Genomic DNA, 17,908 nt, shown 5'->3' on the forward strand with positions numbered 1-17,908 from the left:
GACTTCCTGAAGTTGACTTCAGTCTAACGCGCTCCCAACTGCGCCATCCCCCCTGTTAATGACTTCCGCTTTCGGCCGACCGGTTCATGGACACACTGTGGAACGGGGCAGAGGGTTCTTTGGTCGAGAAGCCCCAGTGGTGGTGGGTATGAATGCGTGATATTCCGTCGGCCGGGATTTGTGGCTCCTCCAGCCGTTGTGCGGGTCAAGATGGGGCGAGTCAGCGTCACGGGCGGCGTGCATGGCATTTGGGGGAGGCGCAGGAAAACAGCAAACGGCAGATGAATCGTGGTATACATTGATATACGTTTGTCTCTCGTGAAAGAAAAAGACCAGATTAGGGGATGCTCTCGGGGGGTGTCAAACATCCTGAGCTCATAGCTCTCACGTCTCCTTGAACTCGTACGAGCTCGTCGACTCTTCCACGGCATACTCAATCTTGCCCTCGACAAGCTCCTTGCCGTTGACGCGCACTCCGCCCGTGATGACATCGCCGGGACCCGCAGGGCCGACGCCAGCAGGCGTGCCCGTCAGGATGATGTCGCCCTTCTCGAGCGTCATGACCTTGGAGATGTCGGCTAGCAGACGGGGGAGGCGGAAGAGCATGAGGTTCGTGGACGCGTCCTGCTTCGTCTCGCCGTTGAGCTTGAGGAAGACCTCGACGTTGTGGGGGTCGGGGATGGAGGCCTTGGGGATGATGTTGCTCATGGGCAGGAACGTGTCGAAGCCCTTGGCGATGCTCCAGGGCAGGCCCTTCTTCTTGGCCTCGTTCTGGACGTTGCGCGCCGTCAGGTCGATGGACATGGCGTACGCTGTAGAACTGTTAGCAGGCAGGTGCATGAGAGGGTCTCCATGGGTGTACAGACCCTCAATGGCGTCGAGAGCGCCCTGCTCGTCGTTGGGGTCAAAGTCGCGGATCTGCCTGCCAACGACGGCGGCGAGCTCAATCTCATAGTGCATGTCGACGCCCTTGGGCCGCTGGATGGCGCCGCCACCGGGCAGGAGGATGGAGGATGTGGGCTTCAGAAAGAAGAAGGGCTGCTTGGGCTTGGCCGAATTGAGCTCCTTGATGTGGTCGCTGAGCACATGACATTAGCCCCGGGTTCGCGGAAAAGAGTTTCGGGGCAAGGGAGAAGGGGGCTGCCCTACGCGTAGTTGCGGCCAACGCAGACAACCTTGCCGGCTGTCCGCAAAGAAGAGGCCGTAGCCATCGAGCGTTTGAACAGGAGCGACATGGTTGAGGTGCGGAGTGGCGATGAGTGAGGCTGTTGACGATGGTCATGACATGAGAGTGTATTTCAACAAACCGACAACACGCTCCTGGTTCGGAGGTCTGCGTGGGTCTCGGGTCTCGGTCCGAGGAATCGGTACCATTGCCGAACGTGGGATTTGGGAATTGGGCTACGACGATGCGGCTGAAAGACGTTAAGCTCGTGACAGACAATGCTATGGTATTCTTAATTACACATCCACTTGCGATGCTCCCGCAAGCCTTGGAGGATCGGCAGTCTCCTGTTCTACCGTTGACGAGGCAATCGAAGGTCTTGTGAGTGAGAAGGATGAATCGCGACTTCCACATTTGCTGACTAAGGCGGTGCACCTTAGTAATGGAACAGGTGTAGCTGGACCTTGCCATCGGCAGAGAGACTGGCTGAGAGACCTGCACTCACAGTGGCCAGCACCTTGGGCGCATTTCGTCTCATCCCATCAGCAAGTCTAAGACATGCAAGATTGATTGTGCGTGTGGAGCTGCACCCTGCATTGAAAGTTGACTCGCTCGATACATGTAGTAGTACTTGAATGCTTTGCTTGAATGGGCAAGCTGTGCTAAACGCAAGAAAGCGAGATAAGGGGCTCTCCAGGTGACTTGATCCAAGTGCCAGCATAAAACGGGGTGGCACATACGAAGGTCGCCGCATGAAGTCGCCTGACACACGTCATTTCCTTCCACCTCGACGACTCCTCGTTGGCGTCTTCCCATGACGGAGGCGAAGAGGGTGTGGCCCGTTCGCGGCTGATTTCGCAGGTCGCGACCAGAGCACAGGTTGGAGGCGGGGTCGAGGCTCCCGGATGGCAGAATTCGTGTGGGGGGCACTGCAACCCAGTTGCCACAAGGGGATTAGCCCTGTGAGGGCTGGCTTCCTTGTTCCCGCAGCCCAGCGGGGTTCGCGACCACGGCCAAGTGGGCTCTCCTTTCTGTCCGATCCACCGCTTTACATTAGACTAAGGGATCCAGAGCCTTACCCCGTCTCTTCTTGCTGGCCTCTGGGCGACGAAAGTCCAAAAAGCTTCCGTCATCAAGCTGTCGAGCTGTCCACATTTTGCAGCGCGTGCACCCAGCGACGGCGACCGCACCCCCGATCAAAGATAAGTTCACACGAACGACTTCCTCTGTTCACCGTACAGAAACCACCACACACAGCCAGCCATGGAAAGCCTGCAGATGGCGCAGATGCTGGCTGATCTCAGCAGTCTGAACGCGGCGGTAAGCCACCCCTCCTCCCTTCTCTCCCGGTGATGTCGTGTGCCCACCCCCGCTTGGCACACTTGTTGTTGGCGAAATCTGGCATCAACCATCGGAAGAGCTGACAAGTTCTTTCTTTCTTCGCCTTGTGCAGGAACCAAACGCTGCCGCCGCCCTCGTCACAGCAAACAAGGCCATCCAGAAAGTCGAACAAGACCGCCACAGCCTCGCCGCCCCGCGCCGCCCCTCCGACGACCTCCGCCGCGCCCAGTCCGCGCAGGCCATCCCGCGGACGAACACGGGCTCCGCCTCCCCGAGCGCAGGCACCGGCCCCGCGCGCCACGACAAGTTCGGCCGCCGCATCCTCATGAGCCCGCCCCTGACGCGCACAAACTCGGCCCAGGGCTCCGTCCCCGGCACGCCGCGGCGCGACTCGGACCCGGAGGACGACCTCGACCGCGCGTCGACGCTCATGGCGCTGTACGACATTCGCGCCAAGCTCAAGCAGCAGGACAACAGCAGCCTCATGAAGGCGCGCGAGAAGATTGCCGAGCTGGCGGCGCGGCAGCAGGCGCAGGCGCAGGCCGGGGCCGGAGCCAAGAGGGAGGCCGACAAGGGCCCTCCGCGCTACTCGTATCCCAAGTGATGTGATGTGCGCACGCTGGGCGACGAGGACATGGGGCATTTCCCTCCCCGGCACCGAGGTGGTGATCAGGGACACGAGGCGTTCTTTTCTTATTTATTTTCGGAGCAAGGACACGTTATTTCTTTCACTAATGACCAGGAACTCGGGCGTGTGGATTCGAGACAACACACCTTGAGAAAGAAAAAAAACACCACATGGGCGTCGCGGTCATTCTCTCTTCTTCGAGACACATACATTACGGGGGAGCTATGGTCTTTTGATCGATGGAGGCCTTCACGAGAGGCTTTACGACACGGCATTTGGTCCCCGGCGATGGGAATGGGGGCAATGGCTTGGAATGCCGGCCACGCGACGATTCTCCACTCTGACGTTCATTGCAAGAGGATTGCAAGGGTTGAAAAAAGGGTTCGGGGAGCACGGTGATGGATTTTATGCTGGAGCAGGGAAATCGGGTGAAGGACGGCGAAGCTGCGTGCATGGAACAAGGGACACATTCACAGGAACCAATTACAGCGCCATGACATCCTTAGCACCTAACTAATGAATGACAAGGAATACACCATCGAGGAGCTTTGCCCTGGGGAGTCGTGGCTGTAGATGACAAATACTGGAGAGTCGAACTCGAGGCTCGAGTCAAATCATCAGGCAGCAACAGTAGCGGTGACTCGGGACAAGGAAGACATTGGGGCGATCAAAGCAAAGGCTGCACACTTCAGAGGAAGTGGTCGATGTGGCGGAGCAATCGACCATGATGGATGGCTCAGTACCGATGACCCGTCTTTTAAGACATGCCGGAAATCTGACGGACTGTGGCATACATGAAAGTCACACACACGGCCATCTTTTCCCAGGTGGCGGAAACGCGCAAATCTGGTTGTCCGCTATGTTTCCTGCTCAGAGCACAGCCGATCTCAAACAGATGCTCTTACCCCAAGCCCTTGGTACATCGCAGGCAGAAACGGCACAAATGTCCAGCGCAATGGTACTCTATTTGCACTTGAGTTCCTTGTTGTGTTGGCACAGACTAGCGGTGTCGTAATCTGGGCTTAGTAGCTCCATATGGAGCTTGATCGCGTTGGACAGGAGGCGCGTGCTAGAGCTCTCGGCACTGGGATGTGGTCATGGCCTGGTGGCTCAGCGCGGTCATGGGGGGGGGCGTTGAGAAAGCTTCGGAGGCAAGGTACGAAGCCTTAGTGTAGGCACCTTGGGGCACCTTGGGGCACCTTGGGGCACCACTGTACAACAGTGTGCCGACAGCGTGGGCTAGCAGGAAGCTTGACAGAGAGCTCGTACGACCCTCAAAACGTGGTCGCACAACTGGGGGGAGGGTAACGTGAGGGGCAGGGACTGCCTGCTTTCCTCCAGTTCATCCACCACCATACAGCCATGACGATCAGCGCCTGGCCGGATGTGGCAATCCTGGTGATGACCGGCGGGGGTGATGTGAGTTGGCGCGGCCAGAGAAGCGGAGGGGACGCTCAGCTGCTCAGCCACCCTGGTCAGGTATCGGTACCTCCATTACGCGTACGAGAGCCCGCCAATCAGCAAGTACCTTTGGAAGCTCCATCGTTCACGCTCGGCCACGCAACCACGTAACCAGCTCGCTGAAGCCATAGCCAAGCCCAACACTGACTCTCGCCGTCGGTGGTCCGGGTTCGTTCCCATGCCCAGACAAGAAGGGCTCAGTCGACGACGTCGTGTTTGCGCTTGGCCATGTCGCCTGACGCAGAAATACATATGGGCCACCCATTCGCCCAGAATTCTGCCTCCCTTTCCCTCCCCTCCCAATTTTGAACTACCATTCGAACCAGCAACAACGGCTCAGTCAGTCATCACGAGTCATCGACGTGACCTACAGCACTCACCCAACAACGAGCCTGCAGGTCCTGCATTCACCGCACCGGAATAAGCTTCGCGGGCTACAGCGTTATTGTCCACCAAAGAACTGCGGCGTCGCCTCGATCCGGCGCATTCAGGTGCCACCCGTACTTCCCCCACCACGTCATCGACCCGAACACCCTTTGAAACCGGCATCTTTCTGCACCGCACCTGATCCCTGTCGGCCCTTGGCATCATTCTCTGCCTTATCCGTCATCCATCGCCAGATTGATCAAAGCCGGTCTGTTCATTTTCAACAACAACAACATCAACCACAAACCATACCGCCCCATCGCCATGGCTGCATTCTTCCCTGCTGAGGACGAGCTCGTCAAGAGGTATGTCGCCTGCCGTTGTTGACGAGTGCATTCTCCAGACAGATACTAACATGCATGACCCAGGCAATTTGGCTGCCCCTCGGGCACATATTACAGAAATGGCCGCTGCTACACGCGCAATCGCAGCAGCTGGTACTACTGGGGTCGCTGGGTTCTCGCCGGCGTTCTCGTCGTAGTCTTCCTCCTCATCCTCTGCGCCCTTGGGTATGTTTCTCTTTCTGCCTCTTTCTCTCTCATCGCCAGTAGTCCTCTGGCCCCGATCCGTATCCAGCGCGCATGAGCTAACCGATCCAACAGCTGCTTCAGCTCCCGCAAGCGCAGAAGAAAGGGCAACACCCCCATGTACGGCACTGGCTGGATGACCAACAACCGCTGGGGCGCCAACCAGCACCAGAACAACCAGCACGCCTACAACCAGCAAGGCTACAACCAACAGCAGTACGGTCAGCAGCAGTACGGCTACGGTCAGCAGGGCTACAACGCGCCGCCGGCGTACGGCCAGCAGCCCCAGCACACGGGCACGACCTTTAACCAGAACGACGGCTACTACGGCAATCACGACAACATTCAGCTGCAGCAGCCCCAGCAGACGTACAACCGTGGCGTCGATGATTTTGCGCCGCCCTCTGGGCCACCTCCCAAGGCGTGAAGCGGTCACTGAATCTTTGTCCTGCGCGAGCCTAGGCTGGGCTGGTGCGCATCTGATGAGGACGTCAGCCAGCTGAGGTGCGAAACTGCGTGACTGCCCGGAAAGGGAAAGCAAATGATACCTTGTTTGATGGCGGGATTGTCGTCTTCACCAGACGCCTATCGTCGTCGCGCGATCGACCTTTTTTTTTCTTTTGGGAGGACGACGGCTCTACCATGGCGACAGCGATATTTTGGGCGCGCGGCTATCGCCGGGTAGTGGCATGCTTGATGATAGATGTTCTTCCCTGCGATGGGCTTATGTTGACGAGAATAGTAATGTGTACCAATTATACGTGTCATGCGCCACTCGATTGATTACCCTGAATATGCACATCGGCATAATCGCTATCCCCTGGTCCTCGCGTTGCCGTCGGTTATCACCTCTGCCGGGTAGGTGGGGGCTTAAATTACCTTGCGCTGCCGATCTGGCAGCGGCACTTGTATGCAGGCTGGAGAAAAGCAACGAGATCATCGCGCGAGCAAGGATCACAGATTGTCGTGCTCGAATGTGGCCCGAAATCGAACTGAGGTCGAAGCAATAACGACGCCGCGCGAACTCAGCCCTCGATGGAATGGAGCACAAGGCGTCATGTTTGGCCTCTCTTCAACTTGCAGAGTCGAATCGACACAGATTTTGGAAGGGCAGGAATGGTTCAAACGCTTTGATTCATCGTCATCTCTATCGGCGCTGGGGCTACCCCAGCAGCTGATCCTCAGGTTCCTTTCTCTCCGAGCTGCAACACTACCTAGAGGTACACTATCCCCATCGTGCTCGAAGTCTACCTGTCGCGCGCTCTCTCTCTCTCTCTCTCTCTCTCACTGCTCTGTAGGCCAGAAGTGGTACCTCAGACAGCCGGCATCAATGGTCCCGCCTGCGCCTCCGTTGGTGCGACCTGTTCGCATGCCATGTTAGCGAACTGTTCGCAGTTTTGCTCCTCGCGGATGCACTTACACTCTACGTAAAGGTCTCTCATGAGGGACTTGCACGTGACACTGTCATCTCCGGGGATGGGGAAGTCGGCTTTCTGCCCATCGGCATGCTCGCAACCCTCGACCCAGGAAACGTTGAAGTTCTGGTGGAGGTCCGCGTACGGGCCAATGGGGTGCATGTACATCTCCTTGAGCTTGTCGTCTCCCTTCTTCAGAGTGACGCCCTCCGCCGTCCACTTGCAGTACGTCTCGGACCAGAACTTTTGCTGGTCGTTGTGGACGTCGTGGTGGCTGTATCCGTCGTTGCACTGGCGCTCTCCCACCTCGAGCTCGGGCTCGGGAGGCTCGGGCTCGGCCATCTTCTCGACCTTCCAGGCGAATTTGCCGCAGCCGACGTCGATCGAGGAATCAGCGAACATGATGTCGCCGACCGAGCCGTGGTTGGTGCCGCCTGGAGAAGCAGTGTTAGCAGTCTGCGGCTAGGCGCCATGCATGGATCGAGCTGCGGGGACAGGAGGAGGCAGACGGGTGAACGTACAGTTGCTCTTGACCAGGGCCTCGTATGCGTTCTTGCAGAGGTCTTCCTTGGGCACCAGGCAGTCGTCGCCCCCGGGCGTGTAGCTCAGGAAGAATCGGTAGTCGAGATAATTGTCGGGGTTCGTCGGCGGGGCCCGCCTCCCGAGCCATCGCGCCGTCAGGTCTGTGGACGCCGCCGCGGCGACGGCGGCTCTGAGGATGGGGATCTTGTTGCCGTGGATGTCGTACGCTACGGGGAGGCGTTCGTTGCCGAGATCACCCATGACGTCCTTGCAGAACTCGACCGACGTCTTGTCGACAAGATACTTGCTCGGGACGTTGGTGAGGTCGTTGGGGCATTCAATGGTGGGTTGCAGTGGCTTGTCCTTGAGCACGCCCGAGACGTCGAGGATCTGTTGCATGAACTCGCCGTCCGCATAGCTGGCGATCTCTTTCGCGTCGGTTCTGCACTTGCAGCCCTTGCCGTCGCCCTAGTGCCCCAAGTCAGCCACCTTGTTTGTAGACGTCAAAGTTTCGTGTGGGCATGGTAGCCCACAATGTTCACTCACCTCTGAGCAGGCCCAGTAGTTAATGTCGGTCACGCGAGGGTCCTCAAGTTTGACTGCGGTCGGCTTGCAGGCTTCATCGCACGCAGGCTGGACAATACATGTAAGACAAGACTTCGTGTGAGATGAGGAGCGGTGATCGTCGGTAACTTACGGGTCCATCTGTCTGCACAGCACAGCTTGAAGAGGTAGTTGTCGTCGTCTCAGACTTGGTTTTGGTGACGGTGTGGACGCTCTCGGCCGGGATCTTCTGCGCAAAAGACAGCTCCTTGCCCTCCTTGAGGGTGCCATAGAGCCATGCCAAGAACGAGCCCGCTGTGACGGTCGAGCCTCCCCAGACTGCCGCAGCCTCTGCGGCACCGGCGCCGGAAAGGATCTCACCAATTGCGGCAGCTTCTTCCGGGGAAGAAATGACGATGCTCTCCGCAGTGCCATCACCCTCGGCGGCCTCGAAGAAACCCTCTTCGTCTTCGGAAAAGTAGCCTTCGTCCTCGTGGCCGACCTGACCGCCATCGCCTTCCCAGCCAGGGTCGTCGGCAGGGTCGCCGGAGTAGCCCTCGTCAAAGTCGTTGAAGACTTGGTCCGTAAGCGGGTGAGCGAATGTTTCCTGCAGCTCTTGGTCGGCGCCGACACGTTGCACAAAGTCAGCCAAGCCACAGGCTGGGCCGCCTCGTTTACGGTTCCGAACTTGGCGCCGACGCTTGGCTGCACATGGCGTTACTTCCTTGGCGATAGCCTCAAGCTTGGCCTTGACGGCGGGACTTATCAGGATATCAAGACCGCCCTCGGCGTTCTTGCTGGCGCTGATGCCCTTTGCGAGCGTCACCACCCCGGTCTCGCCGGCGGCGTTCGTGGTCGTGACTTGGGTGACGGCAATATGAGAAGGGTCAACGCCGATCCACTACGACATGGAGGTTTTGATTAGTATTGAAGGTCTTGGGAGCGTGGTTTCTGTCCTAGCCTGGCAACCTACCTTGGTTGAACCATTTTCTTCAGTCAGGTACTTTGTGTGTCCCTCAATGTTGACCGGCCTGCGTTTTGGACATGTCAGCCCTCGTACAACTCAAGGTTATCGAATGTGCATGGCAAAGAACACTCACGTAGGCTCTGGGCCAGGAGGGTTGATACCAATCTGCCCAGCTTCGGTGGGTATGACTGCAGCTACCCGAACACTGTAGAGTCTCGTCAGCAACGGTTGTCGGTCAGTTGTCGTGTTTGAATTACCCATCAGGAGCTGGCGGATCTTGGCGGATATAAAGGTTGCCTTTATGGGTAGCCAGCGCAGCAAGCGCAGGTCCTGGTTGAACACTGGCCGCAACATGGAGCCATAAGCCGCAACTAACAACGGCCCTGTACGTGGCCCTCATGGTTGATAGAAAAGTGAATGCAATGAAAGGAGAATTTGGAGAAGCTCAAGGAGATGATGAATACTGTTTGATATCTTCTTGGCTGCTTCCTGAAGTCAAGGACCGTTGTGATGCAGGTACTTTAAGGCTGTTGGGGCGACTGCTCTTATACCTCCCAGCTGATACGAGAGGATTTCGTGAGAACAGTTGCCGTGATGTCATTTCCGTCGACTGATGTGCCTCGAAAGAGCCTTGGCCCATGATCATCTATGAATAGACACTTCTTGCCCGATACACATACAGGCAGCGTTAGAAATGGGCGGTATGTGGGCACGTAGGTGTTCTGTACACAGCCCACTAGTTTCTTTTGGATGGACCGTCAGATTGAGGGATCATACAGCCCCCACGAAGCTAATGGCCAAGTTTTGGGTGTAGTTACGAACTTGGTGTGAGGTGTGTAAGTCGAGAAACTGCAAATGCTTACTGGATTTGCCGAGTATAGAACATCCAGTTGGCATCGACCGACGAGTCATCCGATAGTAGAACTTTGCCCCCAATCCTGGTCAGAATTGTTCCTCGCTAGGGCTGAGTCGTGCCTGGATCAGTGCTGATCCGTCAGCAGGTTGCAACCCACAGGTTGTGCTGCTCGCCTCTATGGCCCCCAGACTGCGCCAGAGACGCCGCGAGCGGGCATAGGGGCCGCACGGGGTGGCGCTTTTGAGTGCTGAACAGAATCCTACCGAGGCCGGGTAACGAAGGGGTCACCAAGGCAAATCGGCTGGATGCAGGTACTTGGATTTGTTCATTGGTCGTTCAGTCAGGCAACCGTTGACTCCACCCGACTCAAGCCGCTGCTGGCCCCCACAGGAGGAGGCATCACCCACCGCAGCACACCATCACCAGATTAGCGAGGCTGTGCAGGCGACGGCAAGCGATGAACACCATCATTTGGGACCAACGTTTCGTGCCGCCCACTGGTAACGCGTTTCTCACGTTCATGTGCATACAGGATCTGCCACTATTTTCATCCAGTCATCTGATTACGGTCATCTTGAAAAAGTGACCAGCAACATGATCATCTGGAGGTGTTACAGACGTCATAGTACGAAGTCGACGGCCCCCTCGTTCCATCTGAAGGATTCTGGGGTCCATGACTGAGCCTTGGAGCCTGGATTCTGACGGCTTATACGAAAAGCGGATACGCGTGAACTTGCAGAATGAAGCCTCTTCAGGGACATACAGGATGTCTACACTTGGGGGTTGCAAGGCACAGCAATGCTAAGAATATCTCCTTCGCAAGCCGGCAATATGCCGTCTCTGCTCATGCTGAGGAGATGACTAGACCTCAAAGTTAAAAGAATACAAAAGCAGCGCAACTAGCCCTCGATTCCAAGCACGAGCGAGAAAGTCGCCCAAGATCATACGTGAGCACAGAAACCGCAAGCTTTCAGTCCTTTTCATTAGCCACTCTTCCAAGTTTGTTTTATCGTGGGGGTATTCCACATCTCAACATGCGTCTCTTACAGGTGACGTTCTTGGCTCTACAAGCCACCGCTCTGGTCGAGGCTGGTTTCATAAAATGGACGCTTCACTCATCTTGCTGTACGTTCCCTCTCGTATTGAGTTCATTCTGCGCAATGGCTGCATTCGCGTTTCGCTCCATAACCCATACTGACAGGGTCGTTGGACAGACCAGGACGCAGCAGGCGCCGATGACCCAGCGACGGCCGACGCCATCATCAACGCCGTCGAAACTGCCAAAAAGTGGGCGAGCAACGGCGAGACTGCGCTTCGGAACTCCAACATCCCGCTCATTGGCAAGAATCTCAAGAAAGTCTTGGAAAATCTTCTTGGCACAGGGGAAGACTACAAGACCAAGTTGGAAATCGCAAGGGGTATGTATTGCTTCCTCCCCGGACGAGCACGCTTTGCCACACGCCCACATGTCCCACCCGCGTCTCGTCAATCTGAGCCCCCATTCGCTAAAACACGCCGTTTGCAGAAAAGTTCAAGCTTTTCAAAGAGCTCGAAGGGCCTATTGGCAAGGACGGCCCACCGAATGCGAGGTACGAACATTCGCAGGCATGGCAGGACTTGGCGGGCACAGATGAACACCACAAGCACTTTGTAAGAGCACGTCCGAGGACGAAAAGGTGGATCTTGTTCCCTAACTCTTCGCACTTAGGTCATCTCTTGTCGGCCAGACCTGACTGTCGTCGACCCAGACGACGAGGATGCCGGCTGGACAGACAACATTAGAGGCGTTGTAGAGCAGGGCAAGTCCGACCTGCCCACCATGCTCAACCAGGAGGCCAGTACGTGGACCGACATCATGAAGCAACCAGGCGTGCCGCTGGCCGTCACCAGGCGCATTGAAAATCCCAGTCAAGACCAGCTGAGGGTTGTCGCCTCCGTGACGTTCCATCCGTCCTTTCTCAACCATCTGCGGCAGAACAACTGGGGCGCCTGGAATGATGCGCTCTTTGCCGAAAACACCAGGAGCGATGCGTTGCAAGAGTATCGTATCAAGGGGAGGGCCCGTCCCGTTGATGGGCTGCTGACGTTTTCCATTGTGAAGACAATGTTCCACGAGGTAAGTTGTCAGGACTTTCTACACCGAGATGAGACCTGCGAGAGCTGACCGAGTACCTTAGATGTTCCATCTGGGACCTTGGGGCGCCATGACGGATGCCTCCTTTAGCGGCAGGGCCTATGGATGGCTCAACAACATTGAAGACAAATTCACGGATAACCCCGACTGGTTCGCCATGCTGGCTGCGCTCATTGAGCTTTATGAGAATGGATTTGCGGGCAAGAAGTACATCGTCACAGAACTCGGCGAGGTGAAGCGTAAATGAGAGACCCAACTAGGGCAGACCTCGGAATGCATCATTCATGCTTCGCAGGAGCACGGACTCATATACAGCGTGGCAACTTGAGGAGCTGTCTTTTCCTACCTGGAAAGAGGCCTTCCTATGATGAGATAGTCCGCGCGGCCTTAGTTTTATGTTTTGTTTCGGTATCTCACGCTCGAACACCCTGTGAACCAACTTGCGAGTGTGCTGTAAACACAAACGGAGGCAATCGCTTCGATATGTCCCATTCACAACGGAGTCATATTGTAGGCCACGGTCAACGTGGCACCGTGATAACCTCGGCAATTGTGCCGCCAAGGATTCCGTGCAGTCAGAACGCGATGCCTATCGTGGTCATGCAATGAACATCGACCAACGTTGTTTCAACTCCGTTGCCTATGCTGACGTCCGGAACTTCCGTGTTACGTTGTCCGCAAGGTCTGTTGAATGTCCATAGCTTTGAAGGCTCGGTGGAATACATGCTGTACTGTCAAGAGGCGCCTGAGGAGCCACAGGACGTGGGGGCTGGCCAGGGGCTGAAGGCTACTAGAGCGGGTACGTGAGGGCTGCGAAGGGCCAGGATTCGGATGTATTCTTGTCCCATGCGAATCAATTGACTATGGATACCACGTGCGGAAGACCTCTTCACTCTGCTCGTCCATACGCTGCGACGTGTGAGTTGATATTGCGTCCACTGATCTCACAACCGACCAGTTGCGCCTGCTAGTCTTCAAAACTTGCTCATGAAGATCCAATTGCTCCTTGACGAATACTGCACCAGGGGCGGCGCGAACTCCCTCCATACACAGGTGAAAATACAACACGGTTAATAAGCCCCTCGGCCTAGCCAACACATTTTCACGCAGATGTACAAGTCGTGGGCCTAGTCTAGCTTGATACCACCACCTTCGGTTGCCAGCCGAACTTCTCTATAAAACAGTCAGTGATGTCGCGAGCCATCCGGCAAAAGATAGGGGCGACCAACCTCTGCACACAGGTATGGATAAGTCCGTCCAGCGCTTTGCCAGGCATGATCGCATTCAGATACGGGTGAAATCGATCTCCAAGGCCGCGCTTGAACAATGCGACCCCAGGCGGAGCAATGTCCTCGACGCGGCCGTCATCGTCTGGGCCGATGCCCGAACCCAGGACAGTGCTGATGGTGACCGAAGGAACACTCGAAAAGCAAGCCAGAGCTTCGTGCAGCGCCTCGCGAGAGAAGCGCTTGATTCCCGAGAAGTTAAGATTGTCCTCGGACAGAGGCATCAGCGACCGAGACTCGATCCATATGTTGACGTTGGTCAGATGCGCAAATCGGTCCAAGCGCAGCCAGTGAAAGTCGTAGACAGCGTGCCGCGTTGGCAACCCGGGGAGATCCTTGGTCGCGCAGAGCAGGTCGAGAGGAAACGTGGGAAACAGTGAGAGCTCGAAGCTTCTGGCGTATTTGTAGAACGCAGGCGGCGTGATACCGTGCTTCGGCCAGGCTTGCATGAACGGTGGCAAGGCGCAGTAGCCAAACCACATCTGGACCGTTTTCATGTCGGTGAAGACGAATGTCGTGGACTCGTAGATCGACTTGAGGCATTCGGCAGAGCTGGAAGCAGGGATATCAGCACTTGTGCATCAGCGCCGGGCTCTATCTTGCAGGGCGGCGTTCATACATGGCTTTGCACGATAGAAGCATGGGCATGTAGACGTTTGGGGCGGCCTCGGGCTCGACACCGGGCACCGTCTTTCCTTTCCAGCAAAAGCGGGAGGTGAGGAACCCCATGATGGCGTCGAACCCATGTGCCTTTTCGGCCCGCTCGCCGCAGGCCCAGTGGTTGAGCCAGGGGCTTTGCATCCGTCGGCCATAGAGAGTGGCTCTCGGGTCTCGATTCTTCTCGATATCCTCGCCGAAGGGGACATTAAGATCACGCCTTAATTGCTCGATGTCCTGCTGCAGCGGACTCTCAACACAAAAGTCGGTCGTACACGCCCAGCGACAAAAGTGTCTCGCGTTCCAGTCGCTCTCGTAACTATGGAACAGGATGTGTTGGCGCAGGCCACTGGTGCGCCACAGCTCGAGATAGATGGCATCGCGCACTTCTCTTGGCAAGGTCGTGATGAAGGCGGACTGCGTCTGTGGATCGGCGTCCATTGTGTTGTGTTTGGTTCAAAGCAGGAGAAATTCCAAGGTCGCGACTTGGATGTCAATGGCGAAGCCGAGGTAGGCGGGCAGGCAGGCAGGCAGGCAGGCACGACATGTTGAAGCTTATCACTGGCTCTGTGGTCGATGTCATGGATGCACTTGAGCAGGCGGGGACTAGGTAGCAAAGGTCAGATTTTGGGGGCCGCGATGAGAATAGCTCTATAGTCTCCACACGAGATGATGGGTTTTGGGGGCCGAAGCAGAAGGATCGGAACATGACCAAGTCCAGTGCCGGATACCAGGCCAGGTACGAGGTACGATCTGCAGGTGCGACCTGCAGGACATCGTTGCAACATGGTACCGAAGGAGGAAGTCAGTCAGCAACGCAAGCTGTGGCTTGTGCTTGTGCGTCCAAGGCCAGTGAAAGCGTGGCGGAGCGCGGATGGAGACGGGGCCGTGGTCATTACATAAGGTGGATCGGGCATGTTTCAGAGATCCAGGGACCGGACGATCCTCCATGAGCCAGTCCCCACAACAGGCCCACAGCGGCCCCCTAGGCGTCCCCTCAGCGTCCCCTCCACGTCCTCTCAGCGTCCCATCACGCCGTGCCTAAATTGCGGTCGACATTCCCGTCATTTGGCTGCTTGCGGACGAAACAAGGCCCTTGTGACGAGGCTCTACCTAGGTAGGGACTGAACATACTTGGTTGTCAGGTGCCATGTATGCCGCGTGAATCCTCGCTTGTCCAGGATTCAGGGGCCACAGAGGCACATGCTCTCCCCGCTCGCCGCTCGCCGGGCCCGTTTCGAGAGGGGAGAGGAGGGACGAAAAGGGCCCTCTATGCAGTCCACAGGGGGGAGGAAGATGGCGCTAGTTTGGCAGTGGGCATTGGCACTGGGATCAAATTGTCGCAGCCGGCCGCCGTCCCCTTCAGCTTCGTCACGCAGGCTCGAGGCAGCCATCCCCCAGCCCCCTTCTGGCGCGCCCTTTCTGCATCCCTTCGTCTCTGCTCTCGCACGCTCCTCAACGCTGTGACGTGACGGCACAAGTGTTCAAGGAGGCAAGACGCATTCAGGCTAGCCTAGCCCTCTCGAGGAAGAACAGTCGTTGCCTGTTCTGTTCTCTTCCGTCCCTTCGTTGTTTCGACTGTACATTCATTGCCAACCATCGGCGCAACCTCTCTTTCGCTCACTACCTACAGCATCGGTCCTCTGCTTCACGCAAAACAACGCAGGCTGCTAAACGAATAGTCAAGCCAGCATCAATCGCATTCCCGATCGACACGAGTTCATTCGTCCGAAGTCGACAACGTTGTGACCGGCTGCACTGCACTGCACTGCCCAGTGTCACGCACCCGAATTGTGAGACGACAGGTGTTGGGCCATCCACGACCACTCGAGCCAACCTTCCCTGCACGACTCCTATTCGTCGCCTTTCTTTACCACGCAACAGGCCTCGCTCGTGGTAACCGCCAGAGGGAAGCCCCCTCCTCTCCGCCTCGCGACATTCTTTTACGCCTTTTTGGCTGACGGCATACTTCCAATCTGTCAGCGCCGCAGTTTCGTGAAGTCCACGCTCTTTTCTTCTTCTTATTCTGCCGCAAGTCGGTCAACGTTGGCCGAGGTGGAACTATCGTGTAACAAACGCACGAACCGACCTCAGGACACGGCGCGACTTCGCCATACCAAGCCTGCCCCGAGCGACTTGAGCCATTCTCTTCTTGACGCTCCTCAGGGCATGGAGCTATAGACTCACACGTACCGACTACCAATATTGCTCTGCCAAAACAGCCCATACCCAATACAGCACCACTAACGACTCTCACGATGCCGAACGTCGACGTCGCCATGGCGAGGAGCCTGAGGGGAGGCTGGTGGGGTTCGATTACTGCAGGTATCGCCGAGAACCTGCAGCAGCGCCAGGTCACAGACGCCGTCAACAATGTCGGCAATACGGTCAGCGACGTCAAGAACACGGTCACGGACATCAGGACAGCCCTCTCCAGTTGGGACAACTGCATGTCTGTCAGCTGGTGCAAGTACGTATAAGCCCTCCCCAGGTCGTCTTGTTCGACCCGGTTCACTGACTTGTCCATGTATAGGTGGCCCGTCATTGCCGTCATTATAGTGGGAGGCCTGATCATCTTCTCGATTGTCTGGTGTGTCATCCGATGCGTGTGCTGCGGTCTCTCTTGCTGCTGCACTTGCTTCTCCTGCCTCAAGTGCTGTGGCAACTGCTGCGGCTGCTGCGATGCGCCGGGCGACAAGAAACACAAGTACCTGGACGAATCATACGGCGCGCATGCCCTACCCCCGGGCCAAGGCTACAAGTCACAGCCTGCCATGTTCGCCTCGGCCATCCCCGTATCAAATCCCGACATGACGCCCTCCCATGGCGTCACCACTGCATCGCCGCCGCAGTATGCCGAGTTTGACGTGTCAAAAAAGAGACAGTCCGACGCTCTCCCCGCAATGCCCACGTGGGAGAGTGCCGGGTCCAAGCGGATCTCGCTGGAGCAGGAAGCCGTGGAGATGGATACGATGAAGAAGCCAGTCGCCGCGCAGAGCATGAACAACTTGCAGAGCAACCCTACCATCCCCCTCATGGCCACGGGCGCCATGAGCCCGCACCTACCCTCGCCCAACACGCCGTACGGACAGGCACAGGGCGGATTCGGAGGCCAGGGTCAGCACATGGACTCCTACGCCGCTGTCGGGAACGGCTACAGTGATTACGGCGATAACAAAAACGGCTACAACCAATCGACCACCTCATTCGGCAACGACCACGCCTACGGCGGCGTCGCCGCCGGCATGGCCATGAATCAGGGCCGCCACACGCCCCACCAGGACAACGGCTATGGCGCCCCTCGAAGCAACGGATACGCCCAAGACTACAACGACAGCTACGATCAGCAGCAATCCTACGGCATGAACGCCGGCCCCTCCCGCACGAGCCCCAGCCCGTCACCGAACCGCGCCTACGGCCCGCCCCGGACGCAGCCCTCGCCCGCACCTCCCGGCTTCCGCCGCTCCCCTGGGCCCCAGTCCGACAGCGGCTACGCCCGCCCGCAGTATTCCCAGGACAGGCAGTACTCGGACGCGAGCCGGCCGCTCGCCGGCCCTTCGTCACCCGCGCACCAGCAAGGCTTCGACTTTGGCGGCAGCGGCGGCGGCTACGGCGGCCGGCCCCAGCAGCAGCAGCAGCAGCAGCAGAGCTACGGCTACGACGACGACCAGCAGCACCAGCAGCAGCATGACCAGCGGCCGCCCAAGAGCAGCGGCTCTGAAATTGCCTACCCGGGCTTCAGGGCGTACCAGCCCGCGCAGCAGGGATGGAGCGGCGTGTAAAGCGGGCATCTGCCTTTTGAGTTCAAGCGTGTCTGTCCTCCGAGCTGGCCTTTTGTTTTCCGCTCCGAACCGTCTACACCATCTGCGGCATATGACTCGGCGTTTTCTTTCCTGTGTTCGTCTTGTTCTTCTTGTTGTTCTTTTTTTTTTTTTTTTTTTTTGAATTGGGTTTCCTGCATTGGTGTCAGGCTGGGACTG

The 17,908-nt window shown here is 57.2% G+C and overlaps 7 protein-coding genes across 7 annotated transcripts; 4 read left to right on the forward strand and 3 right to left on the reverse strand.

Annotated features, from left to right (window-relative positions):
- Positions 1-384: 384 nt before the first annotated feature.
- On the reverse strand, positions 385-1,235 carry D7B24_002085 (uncharacterized protein; the record flags this gene model as incomplete). Its single annotated transcript, XM_028636301.1, has 3 exons — positions 385-812; positions 867-1,078; positions 1,150-1,235. The coding sequence occupies 3 exons, from the start codon at positions 1,233-1,235 to the stop codon at positions 385-387; spliced, it is 726 nt and encodes a 241-aa protein (XP_028491396.1).
- A 1,193-nt stretch (positions 1,236-2,428) lies between these two features.
- On the forward strand, positions 2,429-3,110 carry D7B24_002086 (uncharacterized protein; the record flags this gene model as incomplete). The annotated part of the gene is made up of 2 exons (XM_028636302.1): positions 2,429-2,485; positions 2,619-3,110. 2 exons carry the CDS (start codon positions 2,429-2,431, stop codon positions 3,108-3,110), a joined length of 549 nt encoding a protein of 182 aa, XP_028491397.1.
- Positions 3,111-5,285: 2,175 nt separating this feature from the next.
- On the forward strand, positions 5,286-5,975 carry D7B24_002087 (uncharacterized protein; the record flags this gene model as incomplete). Its single annotated transcript, XM_028636303.1, has 3 exons — positions 5,286-5,326; positions 5,390-5,530; positions 5,624-5,975. The coding sequence occupies 3 exons, from the start codon at positions 5,286-5,288 to the stop codon at positions 5,973-5,975; spliced, it is 534 nt and encodes a 177-aa protein (XP_028491398.1).
- Positions 5,976-6,832: 857 nt separating this feature from the next.
- D7B24_002088 (uncharacterized protein) lies at positions 6,833-9,349 on the reverse strand (the record flags this gene model as incomplete). The annotated part of the gene is made up of 7 exons (XM_028636304.1): positions 6,833-6,909; positions 6,969-7,397; positions 7,485-7,953; positions 8,032-8,118; positions 8,183-8,929; positions 9,002-9,059; positions 9,129-9,349. 7 exons carry the CDS (start codon positions 9,347-9,349, stop codon positions 6,833-6,835), a joined length of 2,088 nt encoding a protein of 695 aa, XP_028491399.1.
- A 1,536-nt stretch (positions 9,350-10,885) lies between these two features.
- Positions 10,886-12,232, forward strand: D7B24_002089 (uncharacterized protein; the record flags this gene model as incomplete). Its single annotated transcript, XM_028636305.1, has 5 exons — positions 10,886-10,976; positions 11,066-11,269; positions 11,377-11,501; positions 11,560-11,967; positions 12,029-12,232. The coding sequence occupies 5 exons, from the start codon at positions 10,886-10,888 to the stop codon at positions 12,230-12,232; spliced, it is 1,032 nt and encodes a 343-aa protein (XP_028491400.1).
- An 880-nt stretch (positions 12,233-13,112) lies between these two features.
- On the reverse strand, positions 13,113-14,369 carry D7B24_002090 (uncharacterized protein; the record flags this gene model as incomplete). The annotated part of the gene is made up of 3 exons (XM_028636306.1): positions 13,113-13,158; positions 13,215-13,823; positions 13,891-14,369. 3 exons carry the CDS (start codon positions 14,367-14,369, stop codon positions 13,113-13,115), a joined length of 1,134 nt encoding a protein of 377 aa, XP_028491401.1.
- A 1,817-nt stretch (positions 14,370-16,186) lies between these two features.
- Positions 16,187-17,710, forward strand: D7B24_002091 (uncharacterized protein; the record flags this gene model as incomplete). The annotated part of the gene is made up of 2 exons (XM_028636307.1): positions 16,187-16,398; positions 16,462-17,710. The coding sequence occupies 2 exons, from the start codon at positions 16,187-16,189 to the stop codon at positions 17,708-17,710; spliced, it is 1,461 nt and encodes a 486-aa protein (XP_028491402.1).
- Between the last annotated feature and the right edge of the window lie 198 nt (positions 17,711-17,908).

This window comes from Verticillium nonalfalfae (genome assembly GCF_003724135.2).
Source record: "Verticillium nonalfalfae strain VnAa140/NRRL 66861 chromosome Unknown scaffold_149, whole genome shotgun sequence".
NCBI classification, from domain to species: Eukaryota; Fungi; Ascomycota; class Sordariomycetes; order Glomerellales; family Plectosphaerellaceae; genus Verticillium; species Verticillium nonalfalfae.